This window comes from Chlamydotis macqueenii, chromosome 1, assembly GCF_036417535.1.
Source record: "Chlamydotis macqueenii isolate bChlMac1 chromosome 1, bChlMac1.mat, whole genome shotgun sequence".
NCBI classification, from domain to species: domain Eukaryota; kingdom Metazoa; phylum Chordata; class Aves; order Otidiformes; family Otididae; genus Chlamydotis; species Chlamydotis macqueenii.
The window spans coordinates 150,616,534-150,637,273 of record NC_141556.1 but is presented as its reverse complement, the minus strand read 5'-3'; the positions used below and the strand labels follow the sequence as shown (position 1 = coordinate 150,637,273).

The 20,740-nt window shown below is 43.9% G+C and overlaps 1 protein-coding gene across 1 annotated transcript in view; it reads left to right on the top strand.

The window, feature by feature from the left end:
• The first annotated feature begins 19,654 nt into the window (after positions 1–19,654).
• Positions 19,655–20,740, top strand: part of SEPTIN10 (septin 10) — a 29,776-nt gene continuing 28,690 nt past the window's right edge. The window contains 1 exon segment of the mRNA XM_086769944.1: positions 19,655–20,739. Coding sequence (XP_086626070.1) covers positions 19,655–20,739 — 1,085 coding nt within the window.

Here is a 20,740-nt window from a genome sequence, read left to right as displayed (position 1 = left end):
AATTAGATCCTTGAAGCAAGAAATCTAGCTCTGAAGTTTGCCACGTGGAGGGAACTGAAACCCAGGCAAATCAGACTCAAACTTGTCCTTAATTATGTTAATAGTAGACAGGGGACAATCTGTTTCTTCTGGCTTTCATCTAGATGATTAGGACCGCTCCAAGCATTCCCCATCTTTTCAATCTATTTTTATCTGGAGGAGGCTTCACAGAGCATGCAGTATCTTGAGGAGAACAACACTCAAGTAAACAAAACTGTGTGCCTTATTCCAAGTAGGAAGTGGTTTTGATAAGCTTTCCTAGTTCCCCTTTGACAGCTTCAAAAGCAATTTGCCAAGCTAGGAGCCACCTTGTTGCATGACCAAGGAGAAGGTGTGCTACCAAAGGTCCTTGGCCCATTGGCAGGAGGCTGGGCTGGAGCGGGTAGACTTTACTGGCAAGTTGTGTCCTGAAGGCCATGTGTTTGGTTAACGAGACTCATATCACAGTGAAAATGAAAAACTAGATGCAACATTGGGGTCTCAAACTATTAGCAAAGACTTCTGAGGTTGTCTAGAATGGTATATAGCTGACATGTGGCATGGAGGGTGTCTTTCCTTTGGGCTGGGGCTCCATTCCATCGTCATCAGTAGATGGAAGGAGCTACAGGGAGCCTCAACACCTGTCTGGTGGCACAGGGTATGGCCTACTTCAGTGGAAGTAACTCCACACTGGGGCAGGCACCCTCTGAAATAAGCTCAAGGAGGAGTGCTTTGGTCTTTTTTAACGTCTGCACTAATTGCTTTTTCCATTTCATGGCTGTGAGGTGTATGTTTACCTGGCACCAGAAATTGTAGAGCACTAGCATGCCTGTAACTGAAGAGGAAAACACCTGGGTCTCTCAAGGCAGTTTTGCAGGAAAGAAGGCAGGGATCTGCCCAAAGTTTGCTAAAGGAACAAAATATTAACTAAGCCTCAGAAGAAAGTTTAGGGGAGATACTTCCCCAACTGCAGTTTTGAGTGAAGACCAGGGAGGAGGGCAACTTCCCTCCTCAAGCCAGCTTCCTTGCAGCAGGGAAGAGGGCACTGGAAGGGGGACCCACTTTCATTCAAAGAGAGCCCCACAGATGGGCTGGGGATCAGCCTGTGGCACCTGGCCCTTGGTGGCGGCAGGGTGTCAGTGAAGGAGCCTGTGGGCCCCATGGCCTGACGAAAGCTGGCTCACCCAGCAGCCGGGCAGCCAAGGCCTGCAGGTCCAGCCTGGCCTGCCATGGCAACCCTGGAGGCCTCGCCCGCCCCCTCACTAGCACAGGCCTCTGCATTTAGGCCAAGCTGAGGGTGCTCTAAAGAGGGATAAAACTGTCAAAGCACCTCTGGAAAACTTGATAGTGCCCTAAGGGTTTACTGGAGTTTTGAAGTGTAGTTGTGTTATTTTCCTTTTTCTCTGGGGTATCACAGTGGCTGCCAGATTGTCCAGCTCATTTCCAGAAACTGAAAAGCCAGAAATAATCTGACAAAAAGCTGTCTCCCAGCATGTGGCTGTAGATCTACAGTATGGGCTCTTGCATTGCCATGGAAATTAAGAAATCTCTGACAGCTTAAATCTCACAGAGAAGGAAATGAAGTAGTGAAGTGTCAGAACACGGCAGGATGAAATCTGTCCTTCCTGGATTTCCAGTGAGATAGACAGCTTCAGACCATGGTCAGGCAGAGTGATAGGGACCGTAATGGGCTTCTGTCAGAGGGCCCCGCGGGCAGAGAGAAATGATGTCTTAAATGGTTACAGTGCATTGAAAATGTCTATCCTACCCCTTGGAAAAATATGCTAGTTAAATATTAACGTGGTGCCTTTGCCAGTGGCACAGGTCCCAGGACGGGGACAAGCACAGACAAATGATCACAAACTTGTGTTTCTCTCACCTTTCATAGATCCAGTGTTACATCCTGGCTTAAGGTTTCTTAGCCCATATTTACCTCACAGCATGAGAGCCCCTGGTAATTCTGATCTAGTGATTTTTAGGAAATTGTATTGCTGGTGGAGCATGATGAAAGTGTGGTTAGACAGCACAGGCTAAATCTGTTGAGGAAGGTGCTGCTGTGTCAGTCCCATCACCACCATCTTTCCCTGTCTCTCAAGTATTTGCTACTGCCACGTTTTTTCGCCAGACACTGGTGCTTCTCTGGCCCTTCTCTGAGGCGAGTAACTTAATTAAGATAGCAGAAAACTAACTCTACATAGAAAAAGTGAATCACTGCTGGGTCTGTAGCAGGGAACGGGGTCTGTTCAATAAAGTTCTGGCAAGGATGGCATTGTACGTTGGGAAGAGCAGGGACTGGGAAAACAAGAGGCAGGTCTCTCTCCTTCAGAAACAAGGAGTTGTTGGAGCTGGTAGGCTGTCTTGTCTACCTGCACCCTTATTGCTCATGGCTTGCGTACAGCTGCCAGACGCTGGCAGCAGGGAAAGCCTCGGTCCCAGCTCCATCCTTCAGCGAGGTGGGGCAGCTGAGCCAGAACAGGCTGTAGGAGCCACTGCAAGGTGGCCCCTGGCTTGGGTGAAGCTATGTGGCAATCTAGGATGGCAGAGATAAGAAAATAAGGCCTAGGGGAGGGGAAATGGAGAGGGAGGCTTTCTGCCGTTCCAGTTCCAGTCGCCCCACATCCTGCTTCAGGTACCGCATTCCCTCCCCTGTGCTGTTGGGATGAACTGTTTTGCTCCAAAACCATCCGGGGAAGGGAAATGAAAAACTAGAACAGCATATTTGTTACTGAAAGGTATACACATGCAAGGAAAATCTGGTGTCGTAATCTGGCTTTGAACATGCTAGATCGCAGGCCAGAGGTAACATGGATCAGGTCCCAGCCCCACGGGATCAGGAAGAGTTGCGACATGGGATTTGTGCCGTCTCTGGGCTGGCTGTAGGAGATGACAGGCGAGCCAGCATAAAGCTCAAGTGGCACAAACAGATGATCCTAGATTTCCTATTAAAAAAAAAAAACAAACAAACAACCCTGCCAGTACAACAAATCAGCTGTGAAAACTTGACTCAGCAGCAAAAGTTTAGCCTAAGTCAGCACTTTATGTTGTGTGGCTGCAGCAATTTTGACCCAGGAGTCCTAATGCTGGATTTACTGCACTGTGAAATCATGGGCACAGGGAGGGGAATGCGAACAACCAAGTGAGGCCAAAGCACTCAGCACCTCAGGAACAGTGGCTGACAGGACTCAGCTTGCAGAAAACGACATGTTCTGCTGGGTCCACCCGTGTTCTGAGCTCTCAGCTCTATTGTAAGTACTCATCAGAGCAGATTAACAGCTTGCAAAGTTCAGTATCTACATGAAAAGCTGGGAAGAGGGAATATGATAAATTATCTTTCCATATTTTGATTGCATCTAATTTAGTGACTGACCATCTGTCTACTTTTTTTAGCTTCTTTTAAAGTCTGTGGCATATGTGCTGGCTTTCAGAATCACTTCCAGATGTAAAATTCTTTCAGATAACAATCCCTTTTTTCTTCTTTCATATTAGATATTTAGGTGTAATGGGTATTGCCAAAATGTTTTTTTTTTTACCATTGCTTTTCTCATAATATATTTTTTTTTAAGTGTGCTGTATTCCAGAATAAGATTGCTGTGTCAGTTCTCTCAAGTAAGGAGCCTCAGTGACTGCAGTATACATACTGACATCCAAAGTTTATGTTATGTTCTACATGCTCCTCTACACAAAATAATGTCCTCTTAAAGTAGCAGAGAACACAGTCAGCTCCTGGAGTAGTGTGCTCAAGGTGGGGTCTACAGGAAGGAACTTTATAAGAGAAGAAAACCATGTGACGAAGATATTGGTGTTGTTTCTGATTATCAGATTTTTAAAAACAGCTAGAGGGGTTTGCCCTGCAGTGTCAGATTTACACAGTGAAAAGAACTGAGTTAATGGAAAAAATTAAATAAGTAAAACCCTAAATCCACATGGAATGGCATGAGTTTGAATGTCTAAAATGTGTCTCCTGAGGATTTCTGGACAACAAATTCTCACTACCCTTTAAAAATTGACAGTGAAAATGCTTGGAAGCCAGCTCTTAAATGAATGCATTTCTCAAGATGCCTCATCTACTCTCATGTCCTTTCAGTTTCTGGCTCTGCTTTAGATAACATGCTGGAACCATCCTTTCTATAGAACTTCTCACAAGCAGTATCTTCTGCCTGCTGGAATTCAGCTCATTACTGAGATGAAGGATCTCAAATACTTCCATTTCTTTTATCAGAAAGTTAAGAATCTCTGCATAAAACTACCAGTAAGAAAAAAATCTTATCTGAAAGCGAGTCCTGGTTATTCAAGTTGCCTGGAAGTAGGATAGTGAAGATAACGGATATTTTAAACCACAGATAGTTCAGAAAAAATGAAAGGAAAAAATAAATTTTGAGTTGCATTGTAACAGGAATCTTTCAGAAATGGCTGATTAAATAAAAAGTTTTGAGAAAAATAATTTCAGGATAAATGAAATATTTGGTTTGACCTAAAATGCATTATTCTTTCTGCTTTGAACATTGTCATTCATATTTAACTTATTAGAAAGTAAATTTCAAGGAAATACCAAACCAGAAAGCTGAAAATAAATGCCTTTCATTTTGAAAAAAAAATCAGAAGTGAAACAAGTAATTTTCTTCTTTTTTTTTTTTTTTCTGAGTAGGCAATTAAAACCCAGCATGAATTCACTAAACGTTGCTGCATTATTGAAGCTTCTTCGAGAAATAATTCCCACATTTGTACATGTAAGTTGCTTTCCAGGTGGGATGAAGAGAGAGCAGGAGGGGGAGCAGAAGGGGATAGTAGTTGCAGGCCCTGCTGCCTGTCTTCTATGGTGAGGGTCCTGAGGGGCCCCAGCCCTGGTTTGCTGGCAGGATTTGGAGAAAATGAATCTGCCTGGGGCTCCCAGCCTGCACTACGCACAGATGGAGGCATCTTGAGCCAACAGAAGAAAATCAAAACCTCTTGTTCTGAAAAGACTTTAATCTGGTGAAGGAGAGACCTCCACATGGATATTAAAGTCAGCAGAAATTCTTACTGACAGTGTAACCCATTTAGATTTCCTGTATCTATGGATTTAAGGAATAGCCCTTAGAACATTGGGGGGTTTTGTACCTGTTTGTGAGTGGCACCTGAGATGCAGCCCTCATTCAGGGCAAACTCCAGAGGGCACGAGCCCCTCTCCTTTTGGGTCAGCCCTTGAAGCACCAGCCTCTCTCCACAGAGAGCAGAGGGACTGAGGGTCTCAAGTCCATGCTCTGAGTGATTCTGCTAGGAAAACACAACTATTCCCTTGGTATTGCAGCCCAGGTGCAGCTCTGATGTTCACAGTTCAGTTTTGCCCCAAATTTTCAGACAACTTCGTGTTTCATTTTCAATCCATGCTTCAGCTTGCTTCTCCTTCTTGATCTTCCTGGAAGTCCTATTTGCTGTCTTTGCAAGACAATTGGCAAACAGCTAGCACAGAGGAGGGAAAAAAACAATTCTGCCAAAAATGAGAGATTCCTACTCTTAAGGGTAGGCTACCTGAGCTCTAAAACCTCTAAAATCTGCACGAGCTGTACTGCCTTGTAATGAATTAACCATCTTGATGTGGAAATGCTTATTTTGGGAAAGAAGAACCCATCTGCAGAGGTACCTTTATAATAATGTGATGGAAGGTGTGCCGATAAGGTGTGTGTGATGTAAATGAATCAGTAAGGATAAATACTTGTCTTTACATATATACTTGTATATATGTAAGACTTACTTACATATATAATTCAGTGGAAACTTTCCAATCAGAGTGTTTTGGCAGTATGTCATTATTTGAAAGGGCAAATTACTGCAATGTGGTGTTTGCTTGCTTTCCAGATATACTATGTACTCCATGGATTAAAAAAAAAAAAAAGTATTTTGGCATAGGACAAAACAAAGAAACAATAACTTCAAAACACAGCACAGAAATCCTTCTGGTGACAATCACTCTGCGCAGCAGGAGGCCAGTATGCAGCTAAACCAGTCTTCTGGTACAGCAGGTTCTGGCCAGCGAGGCCCCATTGTCATTTACAAGCAAGCATATTTAAGCAGTTAAGATGTCTTAATTCCATTTGGTTCTGACTTGGCTGGTCTCCCTCTGCTTATTACTCTCTGAGCACACTTAAGGGACCAACCCCTTCAGTTACACGTCCAGTTACACAATTTTTAATTCAGGTCACTTGTGAGTTGCTATTTGCTGAGTGCTGCGTTGGAAGCATTTGCTGGTCTCAAGAGAGGCAATGCTTCACTTATTTTAGGAAGCAGAAGACAGAAGTCCTCACAGGCAGGAAAGGCTAGGCTAGATGCAAAATGCATTAGCATAAGTAAGATATAAATTTAAGGCATGGAAATGGTACTTGTAAAATTTGTCCATGTGAATTCTGGCATCAAGGAAACTCTAGAAGCCACAAAGAAAATAGCTGACATTAGCCTGGGAATGACAGCAAAAGAGGTTTAAACTGAACTATATTGCATGGTGTTTAGGATGGACCAAGAGCACCTATAAACACAGGTGTATAGCTGCACAGTGCATCTGACGATCACTAGCGGTTTGCCGCTGCCAGAAGAGGCAGTCCAGCTATTCTCCATCAGCCCTAGCCTAATCCCTCCGGCCCTGTTTGCAGCCAGATAGCTTTGTCCCTTCTCTTGAACCATCTCTGGCTCTCAGATTAGAATTGGTGAGCCCGTTATCACGTGGCAGAAACTACTCACTTTTTTTTTTGGCAGAGCAATTTTTGGTCAGCACAGCAACTTCAGTTGGCGCTTCATTCCATCAGACAAGCACTGGAGTCAGTGCTTGGAAGAGGCTGAGGGCCTTCACCCAGTGTGAGGGGGGCTGGCAGAGGACTGGTACCTCCTCATTCAGTGGCAAGGAGCACGTAGATTGGCAGAGCTCTGTCGTATTGCTGTAGCTGGGAGCTAAGGTACATTAATTGTGCTGTAGAGTTGTAACTCAAAGGAGTCTGTTCCCTGGCTATAGAAGTCTGTAAATTTTCTGCAAGATTGATAATGCTGCATCATCTTTTTCTCCACGTAGAGTTTCTGAGTACAGAGGGAAAACCAGTTTGTTTAGGGGCACAGAGTATGTACCCTTTACAGTAAGAAGTATAGGCCTTGAGTAGTTGGCAGGCATAGTCTAAACAGTGTTAGAGAAAGCTGTGCCTTTCGACTGAGAATTACTCACAGTTTGCCTTTTTTCTCCCCTCCCAGTTCCTGCGAATGTACAATGTCAGTGTTTCTCATTGTGTCAACAAACCAGCCTCAAACACCCAGGGTTTGTACCTTCCAGGAAAGCTCAAAAAGATAGAGAAATAATAGGAAGATGGTCAAAAGTCTCATTCAGATGCAACCACGTCAGTATGGGTTACTGCTGACATAACACATTTTTTTTCCCTGCAGAAGTGTTGCTTTTTTCAAGTTTGTATCGGTACTCAGCCTATTCCTTAAAATACTACAACGCCAGTCGCAGTTACTGCCTCTTGTGCTGCTGTCTCAGCTTGACAGTCACTGCTGCTAAACCGCAGTATAACTGAAATGCTGAGGTATTTGCATGGCAAGGGACTTTCTGGAGCCTAAGTAAGGCTTGTAAAGAGAATAGCTTAAAACTGCAAACATATCTGGGGGGTCCAGATAGTATAGAGAAGTAAAGGAGATTTAGCCCATGTCCAGCTTGGAAAATTCTCATATAAACTATTTAATTGCAGACAGAGTCTTCTTGAGCAGTATTAGCTCCAGCTCTGAAGAATGGAATGCTTTCCATGGTGATTTAACAAATAATAATAATAATAAAAAACAAAACAACCCAGAAATCGTGTTCTTAAATTCAAAACAACATTTAAGGGCTACAACAATTCTTGGCAGGATAAGGAGCTCTGACTGAAGGTTATTGTTATTATTCATTTTCTGGTAAAGCAGGAGCCAGTTGTGGTAGAGTTTATCCAAATAATTTTAAAAGGAGCTTTTTAAATACTTAGTCCTTCTATCACTCTCTTAAACTTTTGACTAGTTATGGTTTTTTTTTTTTTTTTTTTTGTAAATACCACAAAAATCTGTTAAGGAGGACTTGGTTAGTTCAACTCTAATTTTCACTGCTTGCCTTCTGACTATTGTTTCTTTTAAATCTTGTATGAGCAGAGGGTAGCTTGTTGGGTTCTGAGCTTCAGTTCCCAGTCTTTGACAATCTGAGTGCGGGAGAACCGGAGCTTGACGTAACACTGGAGTAAAAACTAGGGAGGTGTTAGGTTTCTGCTTAGTCATGTGTTCCGATTTTCAATCAACGTTCCTTTTTCTTTTTTCTTTTCCATTAATGACTGCTGAATAGTTTGCAAAGAATGCTGCAGACGACCAGCCTTCTGTGCTGCAAAGTATTTTACTCCTCTGCCCCAGAAGCTTCCCAGCGTGAACACCAATACTTATTTGTATAGAGTGCCTAACAGGTTGCACTGTAAAATAAGTTGGAAGAACAAATCTGTAGAATTCCTAGGAAAGGAGGAAAAGAATAGATTTGAAAACAAACACGATGAGAATGATTGCAGAATTAGAAACAGAAAATTACTTTAGTATAGCTAGTCACAGAGGATCCATCACCTTGTTCCTCCCCAAAGAAGTCCATATCCTCACACATGATCTTCCCAATACCTTTCTGAGAAAACAAGAACCAGGTCCCGCTGTGGCTTTTGTTTCCTAAATATTTCCCACTGTCCAAGTCAAAGATGCTTTCATAGAATCCCTGTTCAGCTGCTCTTGACCCCGAGGTGGAACTAAACTCCCCAAGCACCAAAGTCCTCTGCAGGACCAGAATTTATTTCAAAGACAGTGGCAGCTTAGCTTTCAGTTGGGTTAGCAGGCTAAATGGCCTCACCCTGCACAACTGGTCGGTCCTGGGTAAGAGGCTGTGGGTGCATATATGTGGGAGTACGATGGGGATGGAGCAGGGGGAATCAATGTCTTTCCTGCGGAAACCCAAGTGGGCATGCATAGGTGTAACATTAAACTACAGTATAGGGTCAAGAACTGTGCATAAAGCCACCTCCAGGTGCTGGTTTGCTACTTCAGAGCTTTGCTGATGGTCAGGATGCCAAAACATCAAACTTTCTTCTGCAGTATTTTAGTGCTTCCAAATCAAGGAAAGTACTCTTTATCCTGGAGCAGCAGCTCTTAAGCTTTGAGGAACGGAGTATTCTGTGGCAGTCCATGGAGAGGCAGCTGGTTATTCACACGGTAGTACAGAGCTTGTACATTAATGTGGCTCTTTCTGGTTCAATTTGCAATTATCAGAACATAATGAAAGAAATAAAAGTTGGACTGAGTACTTTCTTGACATTATTCTGTAATCTGTGGACTCACGACTGGTCTGCTATGCCATAATTTGCTGTGACATGGTTTGTGGTGTGTAACAGAGGGAGAACTCTGCCTCTCCATTGAGTAATTACCATAAAATTTTATGTTGGCTTATAAGTACTCATCCTCAGAAAGTCCCCATTCACTCCTTTGACTATAAAAAGATTAAAAAGAGTAACTGATATAGTAATTTAACTTCTTGATGACTGTATTAGTCCTGTAGATCCTGCTCAATCAAGATGCTAATACTGCTGCTGATAAAATACGAGTTGGCAAACGCATGCCAGCACCACATGTATTCCTGCACTTGACATGAAGAAAGTGTGGCTAAGGTTAATCATAAGGAAGTTCTAGTTAATCATAGCTCTGGAGTGAAGTAGAAGCAATGCACATAAATTAGTGTAATACAGAGCAATTTACAGAAAAAAAAACCCTAAAATTTTATTATTATCTCTCTGTGAGACTGCAATTTGTAATTTGCACTGTAATTCCATCAGCTGTCTTTTCTGCTTCTGTGCACAATCAGATATAGCGTCACTGTGTCATTAAAGAAACAATTATTCTAACAACAGAACTAATAAATGCCTTCTGTTAGATGCAGGATTTAGCCAGCAAACACAAACAGACCTTTTACATCAATACCAGCTAGGATTAACAGTGACATTTAATGTCACCCACTGATTCATGAATTGCCACATTGTCATTGTAAGCCACAAGGCGGAGGAAAAAAAAAGGGAGACAACTAGCAAATGCAAAGTTATAATTCATGGGAGTGAATAAACTGCAAGTATTTAAAGACGTTAGTCAAAACCTCTAAAATTAGCAAATACTTGAATCCCACATAAATTCCATATTTAAGATTGTAGGATTGAATATTTAATGAGAATTTGGTTGAACAGATTTTTTTTTCAGGTACAGTACGTTATATTTCCTATTTATTCACAGCCTTCGTGCGTTACCTAGGACAGCTCATACAGGACTTGTATGCCTCTTATTTTCTCAGGCTTATAGTATTCAGTGGGGCATATTTTACAGTGGTATTTCCCATTCTTACATGTGGATTGAAAGCAATTTAGTAGTGTCTGTAGAGAATCTAGAGATGCTGCGTATGAGTAGGGTATGTTGTTATGATGAAACATAGCAACCTAAGGATCCTGTAACAACAATTGCCATTTTTTTTTTTTCCCTCACATTCTCCAAATCAAAAAGCAGATTATAGGGAACAGGAGGCTTAGTGAGATTTTTTAAACTGATGTATAGTTAAAATTGCACTGCAAAATTAGACTAAATTTAAAATGTCAATTTTTTAACAGAGATTTTTTTTCTGCAGTTGTTTTGTAAAAATTAGTGTAGGAACACACAAAATAGAAGATTTTCTGTAGCACTTATCATCATGGTAGCTAGGTGTCAAGCCCAGGATCTAAACACAAGTTGTCAGCTAAAGCCCTGTAGCCAGTCTTGCAGTCACGTACTGATTTTCACATATATTCATCAACTAGGCTGGGCTTAAGTTCCTTCTTAGGAATTAAATCAATTTAGCCTGCATTCTATGGTGTTGTTTAAACTAGATTTTAAGAATGCAGGTTTGAATATCTAGGCTAATGATATCCCTTTAATGCTATTTAAAATGTCACAAATGGCAAATGTTTTAGAAGATTTTCAAATGAAGTGACTGGCTCCCAGGAAAGTCATAGTGAGGTGTGAGGGAAAAGCAGGAAAACATGTAGCCGAAAGTGGTATGACTTTTATTTTTTGTATGTGTTTATATACATTTGATCTATTTTACATATATGATCCCTGCCTGGCTGCCACTGTTTGAGCGGGCTACAAAGACTGTAGGGACAGTGGGTGCGTAGCTACATCTTTTCTTGTATCTGGACAACATCCGATATTATGGGATATTGACTGGGATTTAGCAATACCAACCTACAACCAGTAGCAGTAGCAATATCATCAATGGAAGTTTTGACAGCCTAATACATTTCCTCCGCTCCCAGTCAATCAATTTCCACTTCCTCAGTATCACTTCCCTTTAGTTTCATTCAACCTCAAGTCAAAAGAGCAGGTGGAACCTTCACAAGGCCATAAAGAACCATAAAAGATCATGCTGGCAACAACAGCTCTATAGCTTACTGTAACGATTCCTTTCTAAAATGCTCACCGGGGAAAGAGCAATATTCTCTGAGTAGCTAATTCTTCATAACTGACCCACTAAAGCGGGTGTTTTCTGTAGAGGTCAGTGGGATTTAAACCAGGCACTGGAAAAGGACCCCTGAAGAGCAAGGAACACTAAAGCCACTCAGTGATTAAAAAAAACCCCAAAACTGTTGCTTAGTCACTGTGTGTGCTGGCATGTTTGAGATGGGTTACTTTTTTTTTTTTCCCTTCTCTTTACCTCAGGCATTCAGTTTGAAGGGCGTGTAGGGAAGTGAACTTGATGAGTCATCCGTAAAGTTACAGTCTTCTAATTCTAATAGGGTTTGAAGCAAAGTTCTCCAGAATTTGGATTCCTCTACACAGGGATCAAAAAGGACTCCTCTGCAAAGGAGGATGAGGTGGACATTCAGGTCAGCCAGAACTGTCATTTAGGACCCATCAAAAAGACACTACTTTCGAAATGGAATATCATAATGGAATAATCAATGGAAATCCTGTGAACTATGCTTAGTGTTTTTTACACAAAGTGGTCTATTATTCACAGTGTTGCCTTTAGGGTACACAATACTGTTATCACTGAGGTGAAAGTGTGGCCTTTTTCTACATTTGTGCGCCAACTTTAAGGGTTTTTTTTTTTGTCTATGTTGTAAGTAGAATGCCCTATGTGGAGACCCTTATCATCAGAACAATTTTTGTTCTCCCCACTCTTGAAGTTTGAAGGAAAAAAGAAAAGCTTATGTTTAATTTTCCCATTTAATTCTTAATAAAGAGAATCTTTATTTGAATCATCCCCATTTTCTGAGTTTTATAGCTCTATTAATCAATATTTGTGCAGTTCAAGCTACTAAAAATAGCAAAATAATGGGAAGTAGCCAGGAAAGAAGGAGGTACTTGCAGAAGGGATGAATGAAGATGCGTAACATCGCACTCCTGAGAGGTCTGCACTTTGCCAGGCACCATCAGCGAGACGTTTTCATAGCAGGTCTTTGCTACCTAGTGCTTTGTTTCAAAATTGGTTGCTTTGTTTTTGGCCACGGTGTTCTAGTCTAGAAGGAATTTCATTTTAATTTAGAATTCTCTCAGTTTTTACTGGTCCTGAGAGGTTAAATCTTAAACTTTGCTAACAATGTAAAAAATAATGACTGCTGGTATATTAGAGACAAAAAAGCACAGCCCGAGTGCAGGCAGCAGCAGTTCCCGTTTATCTGTACTCACACAATCGTAGCATCTCTGCTTCCATCCCCATCAAGGGAAGTACTGCCAGCAGTTTCAAAAGGCTTCAGATGCATCAGTGCTACAGCCCACACTGCGCAGCCGCAGACTGCATGACAGGGTGGCAGCTACCACACCTGCAGTCTATTCCACCCAGCCCATTTGCGACAGAAAGGGAAGTTTCAAGTGGCAGAAGACCAATGCGAGGTTGGTAGCTAATGGTCCTCTTGTAGGAGGCAGCTGAACCAGCAGGACCTTGCTGGATCCCTTTAACCGCACTCTCCCAGACTGTCACAGAGCTACTTCTGTAAGATACACCTTTAGTATGATACTATGTGATAATTAACAAGGAAAAGACATAGCAAATATAAATATCCTTATATATTCAAGTGTTACAAACATGTTTTCTGGTACTTTGGGGCTTTATGTCATGCAAGTGTATGTCCAGTGAACAGAGGACATCTTTATAGCCTGCACAGTTGATTTTGTCTTTCTATATTTAAAGTAGTAACAAGGACAGCACCTCCTTAGTATGAATTGTCCCAAGGGACTTCCGTGTCCCAACAAATACTGCAGACATTCTTTATCTCTTTTTTAAAAGCAAAAACCCCACACTACCGGAAAAACCAACCACTCCACCCAAACAACCATCATCCCACTCAGCTTCAAAAAGAAGTATCCGTTACTTATTCCCACTCTACTACCAGTTTCCCAGGCACTCTAAGGCACTGCAAAGTAGAATAACTAGCAGAGGTCAACAGCCAGCTAGCAAAAGCGAAAGGCCTCTAGCTTCAGGGGAAAAATACTGAGGAAATGCCCACTCCCTCAGCTAAAGTTAGGGCTAGTTCTAGATACAGCCCAAGCAACTGAATTATTCTGGTGGTTAAAGCATTTAAGGTTAAAGTTTCCAAAGTCTCTTTTCATGGACAAGGATTGATGCAAGGATGCATTTTATAGGCTGTCTGCTTTAGACTGACAGCAGTAAGCTTCACCTGTTCACCTGCACTGATGCAGAGGCACGCATGGACACAGATCTGTTGACTTCCATCGTCAGCTCTTGACAGTCCTACCACAGGCTTGCAAAATGCCTTTTCATGAAACAAGGGCACATGAAAATAGATTAATATGACTTGCTGGCTTCTTCTCACACTTCCCAGCAATCTAGGGGAAGGGACAGTTTACGGCTGTCTATATAGAAGGGTAGGTGCACCTAAACTACAATGGTGCATTTGGCATGACTAATCTAGCCGAACGAACACAGAATGCTTTTGCACCTTGACCTGAGTGTAATCTACCTTTAAGGTAACTCTTCCACATCCCCCTAGCAGCTTAACTCCTCATAAAAATCTCAGAATAGGGTTTCTTCAGGTTTTACAACAGCAGATGAAATACCTCTCCTGTAACACAGGTTTTTTTAAAAAACAAACAAGCAAAATCTGGTAGCTTGGCTCAGTTTTTCCAGTAATGTGTGCATATTAGGACATATCAGTACTTATTTTGGCTAAACTGAAAAATTATACAAGATAAATTCTGCAACAGCTGTAAAATCGTAAGTCAAGATGTTTCGTTATAAAAAAAAAATTGGAATTCAAAATCATATGTTTCATTTTTTCTGCCAAACTGTTCACAATTTAAGACAAACTGAAAAGCTAGTCCCTCTCCCAAACGCTAATATTAATCTCAGACTCCTTCCTTCTCTGCACACTCAGTTGAGGACATGAAAAAAAATGACAGTATGTACCTTTTTTTTTCCTTCAACACCAACAGGGAAACAAAATGCATGACTAAACTACTGTTCTCTGCACACAGTCTCCAAAGTTTAATCTACTGCCTTCAGGTTCATTTGCATTCCATATAACTCAAGGCATATGAAGTCAAGACTCTAGTCCCCTTACCCCTCCTTCATAGTCAATGGAAAAATAAGTTAACAATGGAATGCTGAAGGGCTTCTCTCCCAGTGAGAAGCCTGAAGCTAAGTGGGGTCATTCTGATGTACCAGGGCTCTCCTGCAACAGCTGTAGCTACACTCAACACAAGAGTTGTTTGTGCTTTTGCAAACAGTACTAGCTACACTAAGAAATGTTGGTAAGAGGATCAACTAAAATACTTCACATCAGACATTAATTTACATTAGAGCTCTCAGCAAGTCATCTCTCTCAACTCTTGTTCTGTAGGAGAAGAGACATATGGCAATTTTCTGAACAACTACTCAAGCCGTTGCATGATCAGCAAGGCTCACGTAGACTCCTCTCCTGGAGTCCTCCACCTCCCCCATCACCTCAGCTGCTTCCCGCACGCCCCCGTTCTCCTCTAAGCTTCCAAGAACACCTCCCCCTCCCTTCTCATCTCACCCCCGTCCTCAAACTACTGTTTTGGGGTTGCTTGGTTTGGAGCTGCGTGCATCCTGATCCACCAGCACGGTAACAGCCGAGCCTTTTTTCAGTCTAAGCACAAATCTGGATGTCTCTCAGACGAGTTACTGGCAGCATGAGGTTTAGCAGAGATAAGGCAACAGCTTCAAGGAATGTTTAGATATACCAAATCCCACAGTCTAAAGGGAAGTTTCATTTCATTACCATGCTAGAGAAGCTGCCTGCTGGAGTTAAGACACATTGAAGAAAACCTTAATCCTAAACCTTTTTTAATTAGGTATTGACCTTTGCATAGTGACCAAAACTAGTATTAGTCTTCCCAGAGTCAGAGACATCTCGCTGCACAGAAATAAGGTCAGGGCGCTATTTTAAGTTAAGCAATGCCACTCTCCCAGGCCCTTATTTAGACATACTTCTCTACAAAAAAAAAAAAAAAAAAAAATTTGTTGCGTCTTCATTTTCTTTGACATGAGCTATTAGACACTAACTGCCAAAGAAAAATGTTAGTCTTGCAAGCAACTCAACTGTATTCCTTCCGTGTCTTACTTGTTGAGTGTTAGACGATATCAGACATCTTGATGATTAAAAAAAAAAAAAAAAAAAAGACAAAACAGTACATAGTTTTAACAGCCCATATGCAAGTAGTACCTAAGCATGTAGCATACAGAAGTCGATTCAAGCATAAACAATTCATGGGCTCTTTTTATTTCAGTAAAACTAACGCTTACAGATTCTTAACTCGTAACCATTCAGAAAGACACCCATAAAAAGTTTTGTTAATAAAAACTGACAGGCTTCCAGGCCTCTAAAATATTTCAAACATAAGATACAATAAAAGATATCAAATGTTTACATTACAGTCTTGCTGCCTTACACACCATCATAAAAAGTGAACAAGCACATTCAGTAACTTCAAGCATACCATTAAAAAGACACCAGTAAGCGCTCCAGTTTTCTGTACCACACAACTTCAAATTTCAAATTCACATCTTTCTAGGCAACGTATCCAAAATATTGACTCAAGAGTACCTCTAGACTGTAAATATTCCGAAACAGGGCATCAAGCCTTTCCTATCTCCAAACAAAACTTAAGTTTTAGCTCATGTTATATAAACTAACTATGTGGAATGTGACAAGTCAGAATGTGAAATCAAAGTGCTTTAGTCCCATAGACACTAGCGGTTATCCATCCATTCGTCAATGTATCTCAAACACCAACAGAGATGCTTGCTCTGTTGCACCCCAACTTGCAAAGACCTTTGGACTGTTACGGTAAAATTTCATTAATTGACAGCTAAACAGTACAAGTGGACCAACAGTTTCACTTTGACACTTCAAATAATGAATTATAAATGTGGCATCTTTTTACCATTTTTCAAGTTCCCTCAGTAATTACCGAAGTTCTACTGTATTATGCAAGACAAAACTATGCTCCAGTTAGTCTTTTAAAATCAAAGTGTGCTATATTCTAAATCCCAAAGCATCGAAATCCTCAAATTATTTCCCCAGACCCTAACAGCTATTTAAGACTCAGTATTTTTGTGCAGTTCTTTGCTATTTGCATGTGAAGAGATTAACACTTCACTCAACAGTTCATATGAAAGAACTTCGAACTCTCAAAGCAGAAAGTTACATTAGTAAGGTTTGGACATAGGTAGTTGCATGGAACACATGCTCAGTTCAGAAGTGGCCATGCTGAAGAGGGCTCACGTTGCAAGTGTTCTGTCAGAAAACTTCCTTTCTATGGAAGTCTAAAAAGCTATCTATCTTCCAGAGTGAAGGAAGTTTAAGACTTAAGCATTTAACTCTCTTCTCTGTTACAAAACAATTAGCTCTGCAGTATAATTTGTATGATTATCTTCCCCCTCTCTTTCAGACACCCCATTGTGGTACAAGTTTACAGCTTATATGGGAAGGGCTGAGGGAAAACTTCTGGTCCTGTCCCACAGACGTAAAGACAAAGTGCTTTGCAAGACTGATTTTATCCATCATATTTGTGGCAACTGACCCAAAATGAAGGCACATTAAATCTATAATAATATAGCTTATAAATTAGAAACTAAAGCTGAACCTCTGTATAATTTATAATCTTTTTGCACAAAAGTAATGACCGGCACCTACGCAGAGACTCAATTATTTTTTTCATGTAACTTTTCCCAGAAATAGTTCAGTGTTGCTTGCAGGCCTATGCAAATACTGTCACTTATTAGTTTTTGACACAAAGTGCAGAAACTGATAATTTATCTGCATGAGGAAGTCTGAAACCAACGAATCACTAGCACTCCTTTCCCCTGTTGCTACAAGAAATGTAAGCCCCCAGCAACAGCTACAGACAGCTGTTACCTGAAAAGTGCACAACTCCCGGCAGCAGTTTCCCTGTGAGGTGTTATAGAGCTTGTGGCATGCATTTAATCAGTGTCTCAAATTTGGATTTTAACCTGTCAAAGCCTATCTAGTTTTGGTTAGTTACCGGCCAGACATGCACATACATTCTGAGGAAGCCAACTCAAAACATGCTTTGACAGATGCTGCATTGAAATTGGCCGTACCTTAACTTCTAAGCATAGATGAGCTTCCACCTTGAGTAGCATTTGGGATCCAGGGTCAGCTCAATACCTCATTCTTAAGGAAAGCAGAGTCTGGATACAAATGTGCCTCCTAAATTTCACTGGAATCGCTACCTTTAAAGCAGAGAAACAAGATTCAAGGCTTCTGAAAGCTGTAGCAGACAGATGGGCTTGTCGATCAGATTAAGACTTACTAGGTTGTTAAACTACAGTTCAAAGCCGTGGTTATCACTTCTCTAGAAATACAGGTTTAAAAGAACTCAAACACCATTGCCATCACTTAACTGGAATATGTCGTTATACTACTTTCACTCAGGATGATAAACAGGGTTCAGAGTTCTGGTTATTCACCTTGTGTGTGAATTCACACACCCTCCTTCCTTTTTAATTTTTTTTTCTTCCCTCCTCCATTTCTGCGCAAAGTCAGTTGAAAGGATTGGCACACAAGTTACTAGCAAACACAGACCTGTAGCTCTTACATTACAGGATCATACTAGAGTTTCATGAAGATTTCATGCAATGGTGTCTGTGCTCTCTTCTAAAAGAGAACGACTTTCACAGGTAACACATACAACACAATTTTCTGATTTTAAATGCAGTGAGTTACACAAACAACATTAACAAGAACTGACCAGACTTAATAACTGGAACTGTGCTAGGTCTGGCACTTGAGAATTCACAGTGATTAAAATAAAATTGCTTTGCCTAAGACAAAACATAAAGATACCAAATATACAAAAGACTCTTTGCTTCCGTTATCTCCTACTAGTATTTCAACAGCAATAAGCAAGCTCAGTAGTACCTCAGACAGCAGAAACTTCTGCACGTGGTTAACTTTATTCACTGTTTGCAGTGCAATGGATTTTTTCATGATGTCAAACCGGGCAATTTTCAACGAATAAAGTCAACACAGGCTAAAGTCTTTGCTGGATTGAAGCCTGGATTCTGACAGGAAACCATCATCTATCGTGTCATTTTGAGTACCCAACTCCACACTGTGCCAGGTGGTATTGCTGTTAGAGAGAAACTTAAAGTACATTTGCATATTACTGAGGTGTTCTTCTTACACAGCAAGTTGTAAGTAGTTTATAGTACCAATAGATAATGTAAGACTAGAGCATTTGCACTTTTCTTTCCCCCACTCAACTTGCTAATCCTAGTAGATTCACTAACACAGGTTTCTGATTCCAAAGCCTGCCATTAGAGAGAAAGGAGCACAGCTTTTAAACACCCCAGCGTTTCGCAACGCACCCGCTGCCTCTCATTTCAGCACCCAGGGCCCAGCCGAAGCAGCTGCTCTGTGGAGTCATAAGCCACCAGAGCCCCGTAGACCCCCTGGGCTCACTGACCCCACCGAACTGAGTTAACGCAAGACACTCCCTGGAGTACACCACTCTAGATGAGCACTCACTTGTACCTGCCTCACCCTCCGCGCTACACCCTAGGGCATTTTGGTCCATGTGCCCACCTCCCAGACCTGCTCCCTGGCCTTATCCAAACACATTGGACTTCGGCCTGAGCCTGAACGATGCCTTCAGGGATTTCTCCTCATGCTCTTCTTCCTCGGTGTCACCGCGAAAGGAGGGCGTGTTGTGGATGATCTGAGTCCTGAAGCGGATCTTATTAAGCCGAGGCTTCATCCGCCCGCTGCCGGAGGCTTTCCTGGTCATCTCCTTGCCCTTGCCCGGCACTGCTGCCCCATCGGTGCCCTCAGCTTCCTCCCCAGTGCTGTGATGGTGGTGGTGGTGGGAGAGCCGGTAGCTCATGAGGTTGGAGGGCAACACCTTGGAGAGCCTCCAACGCCCACTCCCATTGCTGGCAGCCCCTTCCTCTTCCTCCTCCTCCTCCAGGGCCCCCACAAGGCTCCGCATGTCTCCCGAGGTGCCCTGGTGCAGGTACTGCGCGGCCTTGCGTCCGCTGTAGTCACGGATGTCCACGTCGGCGTCGTAGGCTCCTACCAGCAGCTTCACCACTTCGGCGTGGCCATGCATGGCGGCTATATGCAGCGCCGTGTGCCCGCCGCTGGTGCGGGCGTTGATGTCCACGGGCAGCTGGTGCTGCTGGGCAAAGTTGACCAGGGTGGCCAGCAGCTCCTGCCGCCCATGCTTGGCTGCCCAGTGCAGCACCGTGAAGCCGGTGATGAAGTCCCGCTTGCAGAGCAGCGCCGGCTCACAGCTCAGCAGCCCCTCCAGGCTCTCCCAGCGCCCGTCCGAAGCCGACAGCATCCAGGCGTGCTCCAAGGGGTCCAGGGCCACGGCGCCGGTCGTGCTCCCCTCCTCCTCGGCGGAGGACGAGGCCACCGAGGCACTGTCCGAGTCGCCGCCGCCGCGGCCCCGGCCCCCCCCGGGCAGGGCTCCGCGCTTCAGCTGGGGCGAGCCGCCCCGCGTCGCCTCCCGCAGGCTCCTCCGGCCGCCTCCCGCCGCCGCCCCGGGGGTCCCTTCCGCCGCCCCCGCCTCCTCCGCCGGCGGAGGCCGCCCCGGGCCCGTCGCTATCGCAGGCTCCTCGCCGCCGCGCCCGGGCGGCGGCCCCCGCCGGGAACCCTTCCGCTGGCCTCCGCCCGCCGCCGGGCTCGGCCGGGGCGGCTCCCCCCGCCGCCCCGCGGGCTGAGGGCGGCTGCCGGCATCCTCGCCCGCCGGCAGCGGCGGCGCCTCCTCAGCGCCCGCTCGCGGGGAGGGCGGCGGGTTCGGCCGCTCCGCGCTGTCCCCCACCGCCGCCGCCGCCGCCGCCTCCTCCTCCTCCTTCCCGGGGGTCAGGGCGGGGGGCTCCGGCGCGCAGTACCGGCGGCGGAGGTGCACGTACTTGACGCCGGTGCCGGGCTCCTGGCGCACGGTGGCCACGGCGTTGACCACCTCCTTGAAGCGGTTGCGGGCGGCGGCGCGGCGGGCGGGCTCCGGGGGGCTGAGCCACTCCCGGAAATGCTCCAGCAGCTCCGCGTTGCGCGCCCGCCCGCCCCGCGCCGCCAGGAACCCCACCACCGACTCCTGCCGCAGCTCCGCCGGCTCCGCCATCACCGCCCCATCGCGTCGCACCGCCGCTGCCGCCGTCCCTCCTCCTCCTCCTCCTCCTCCTGCTGCC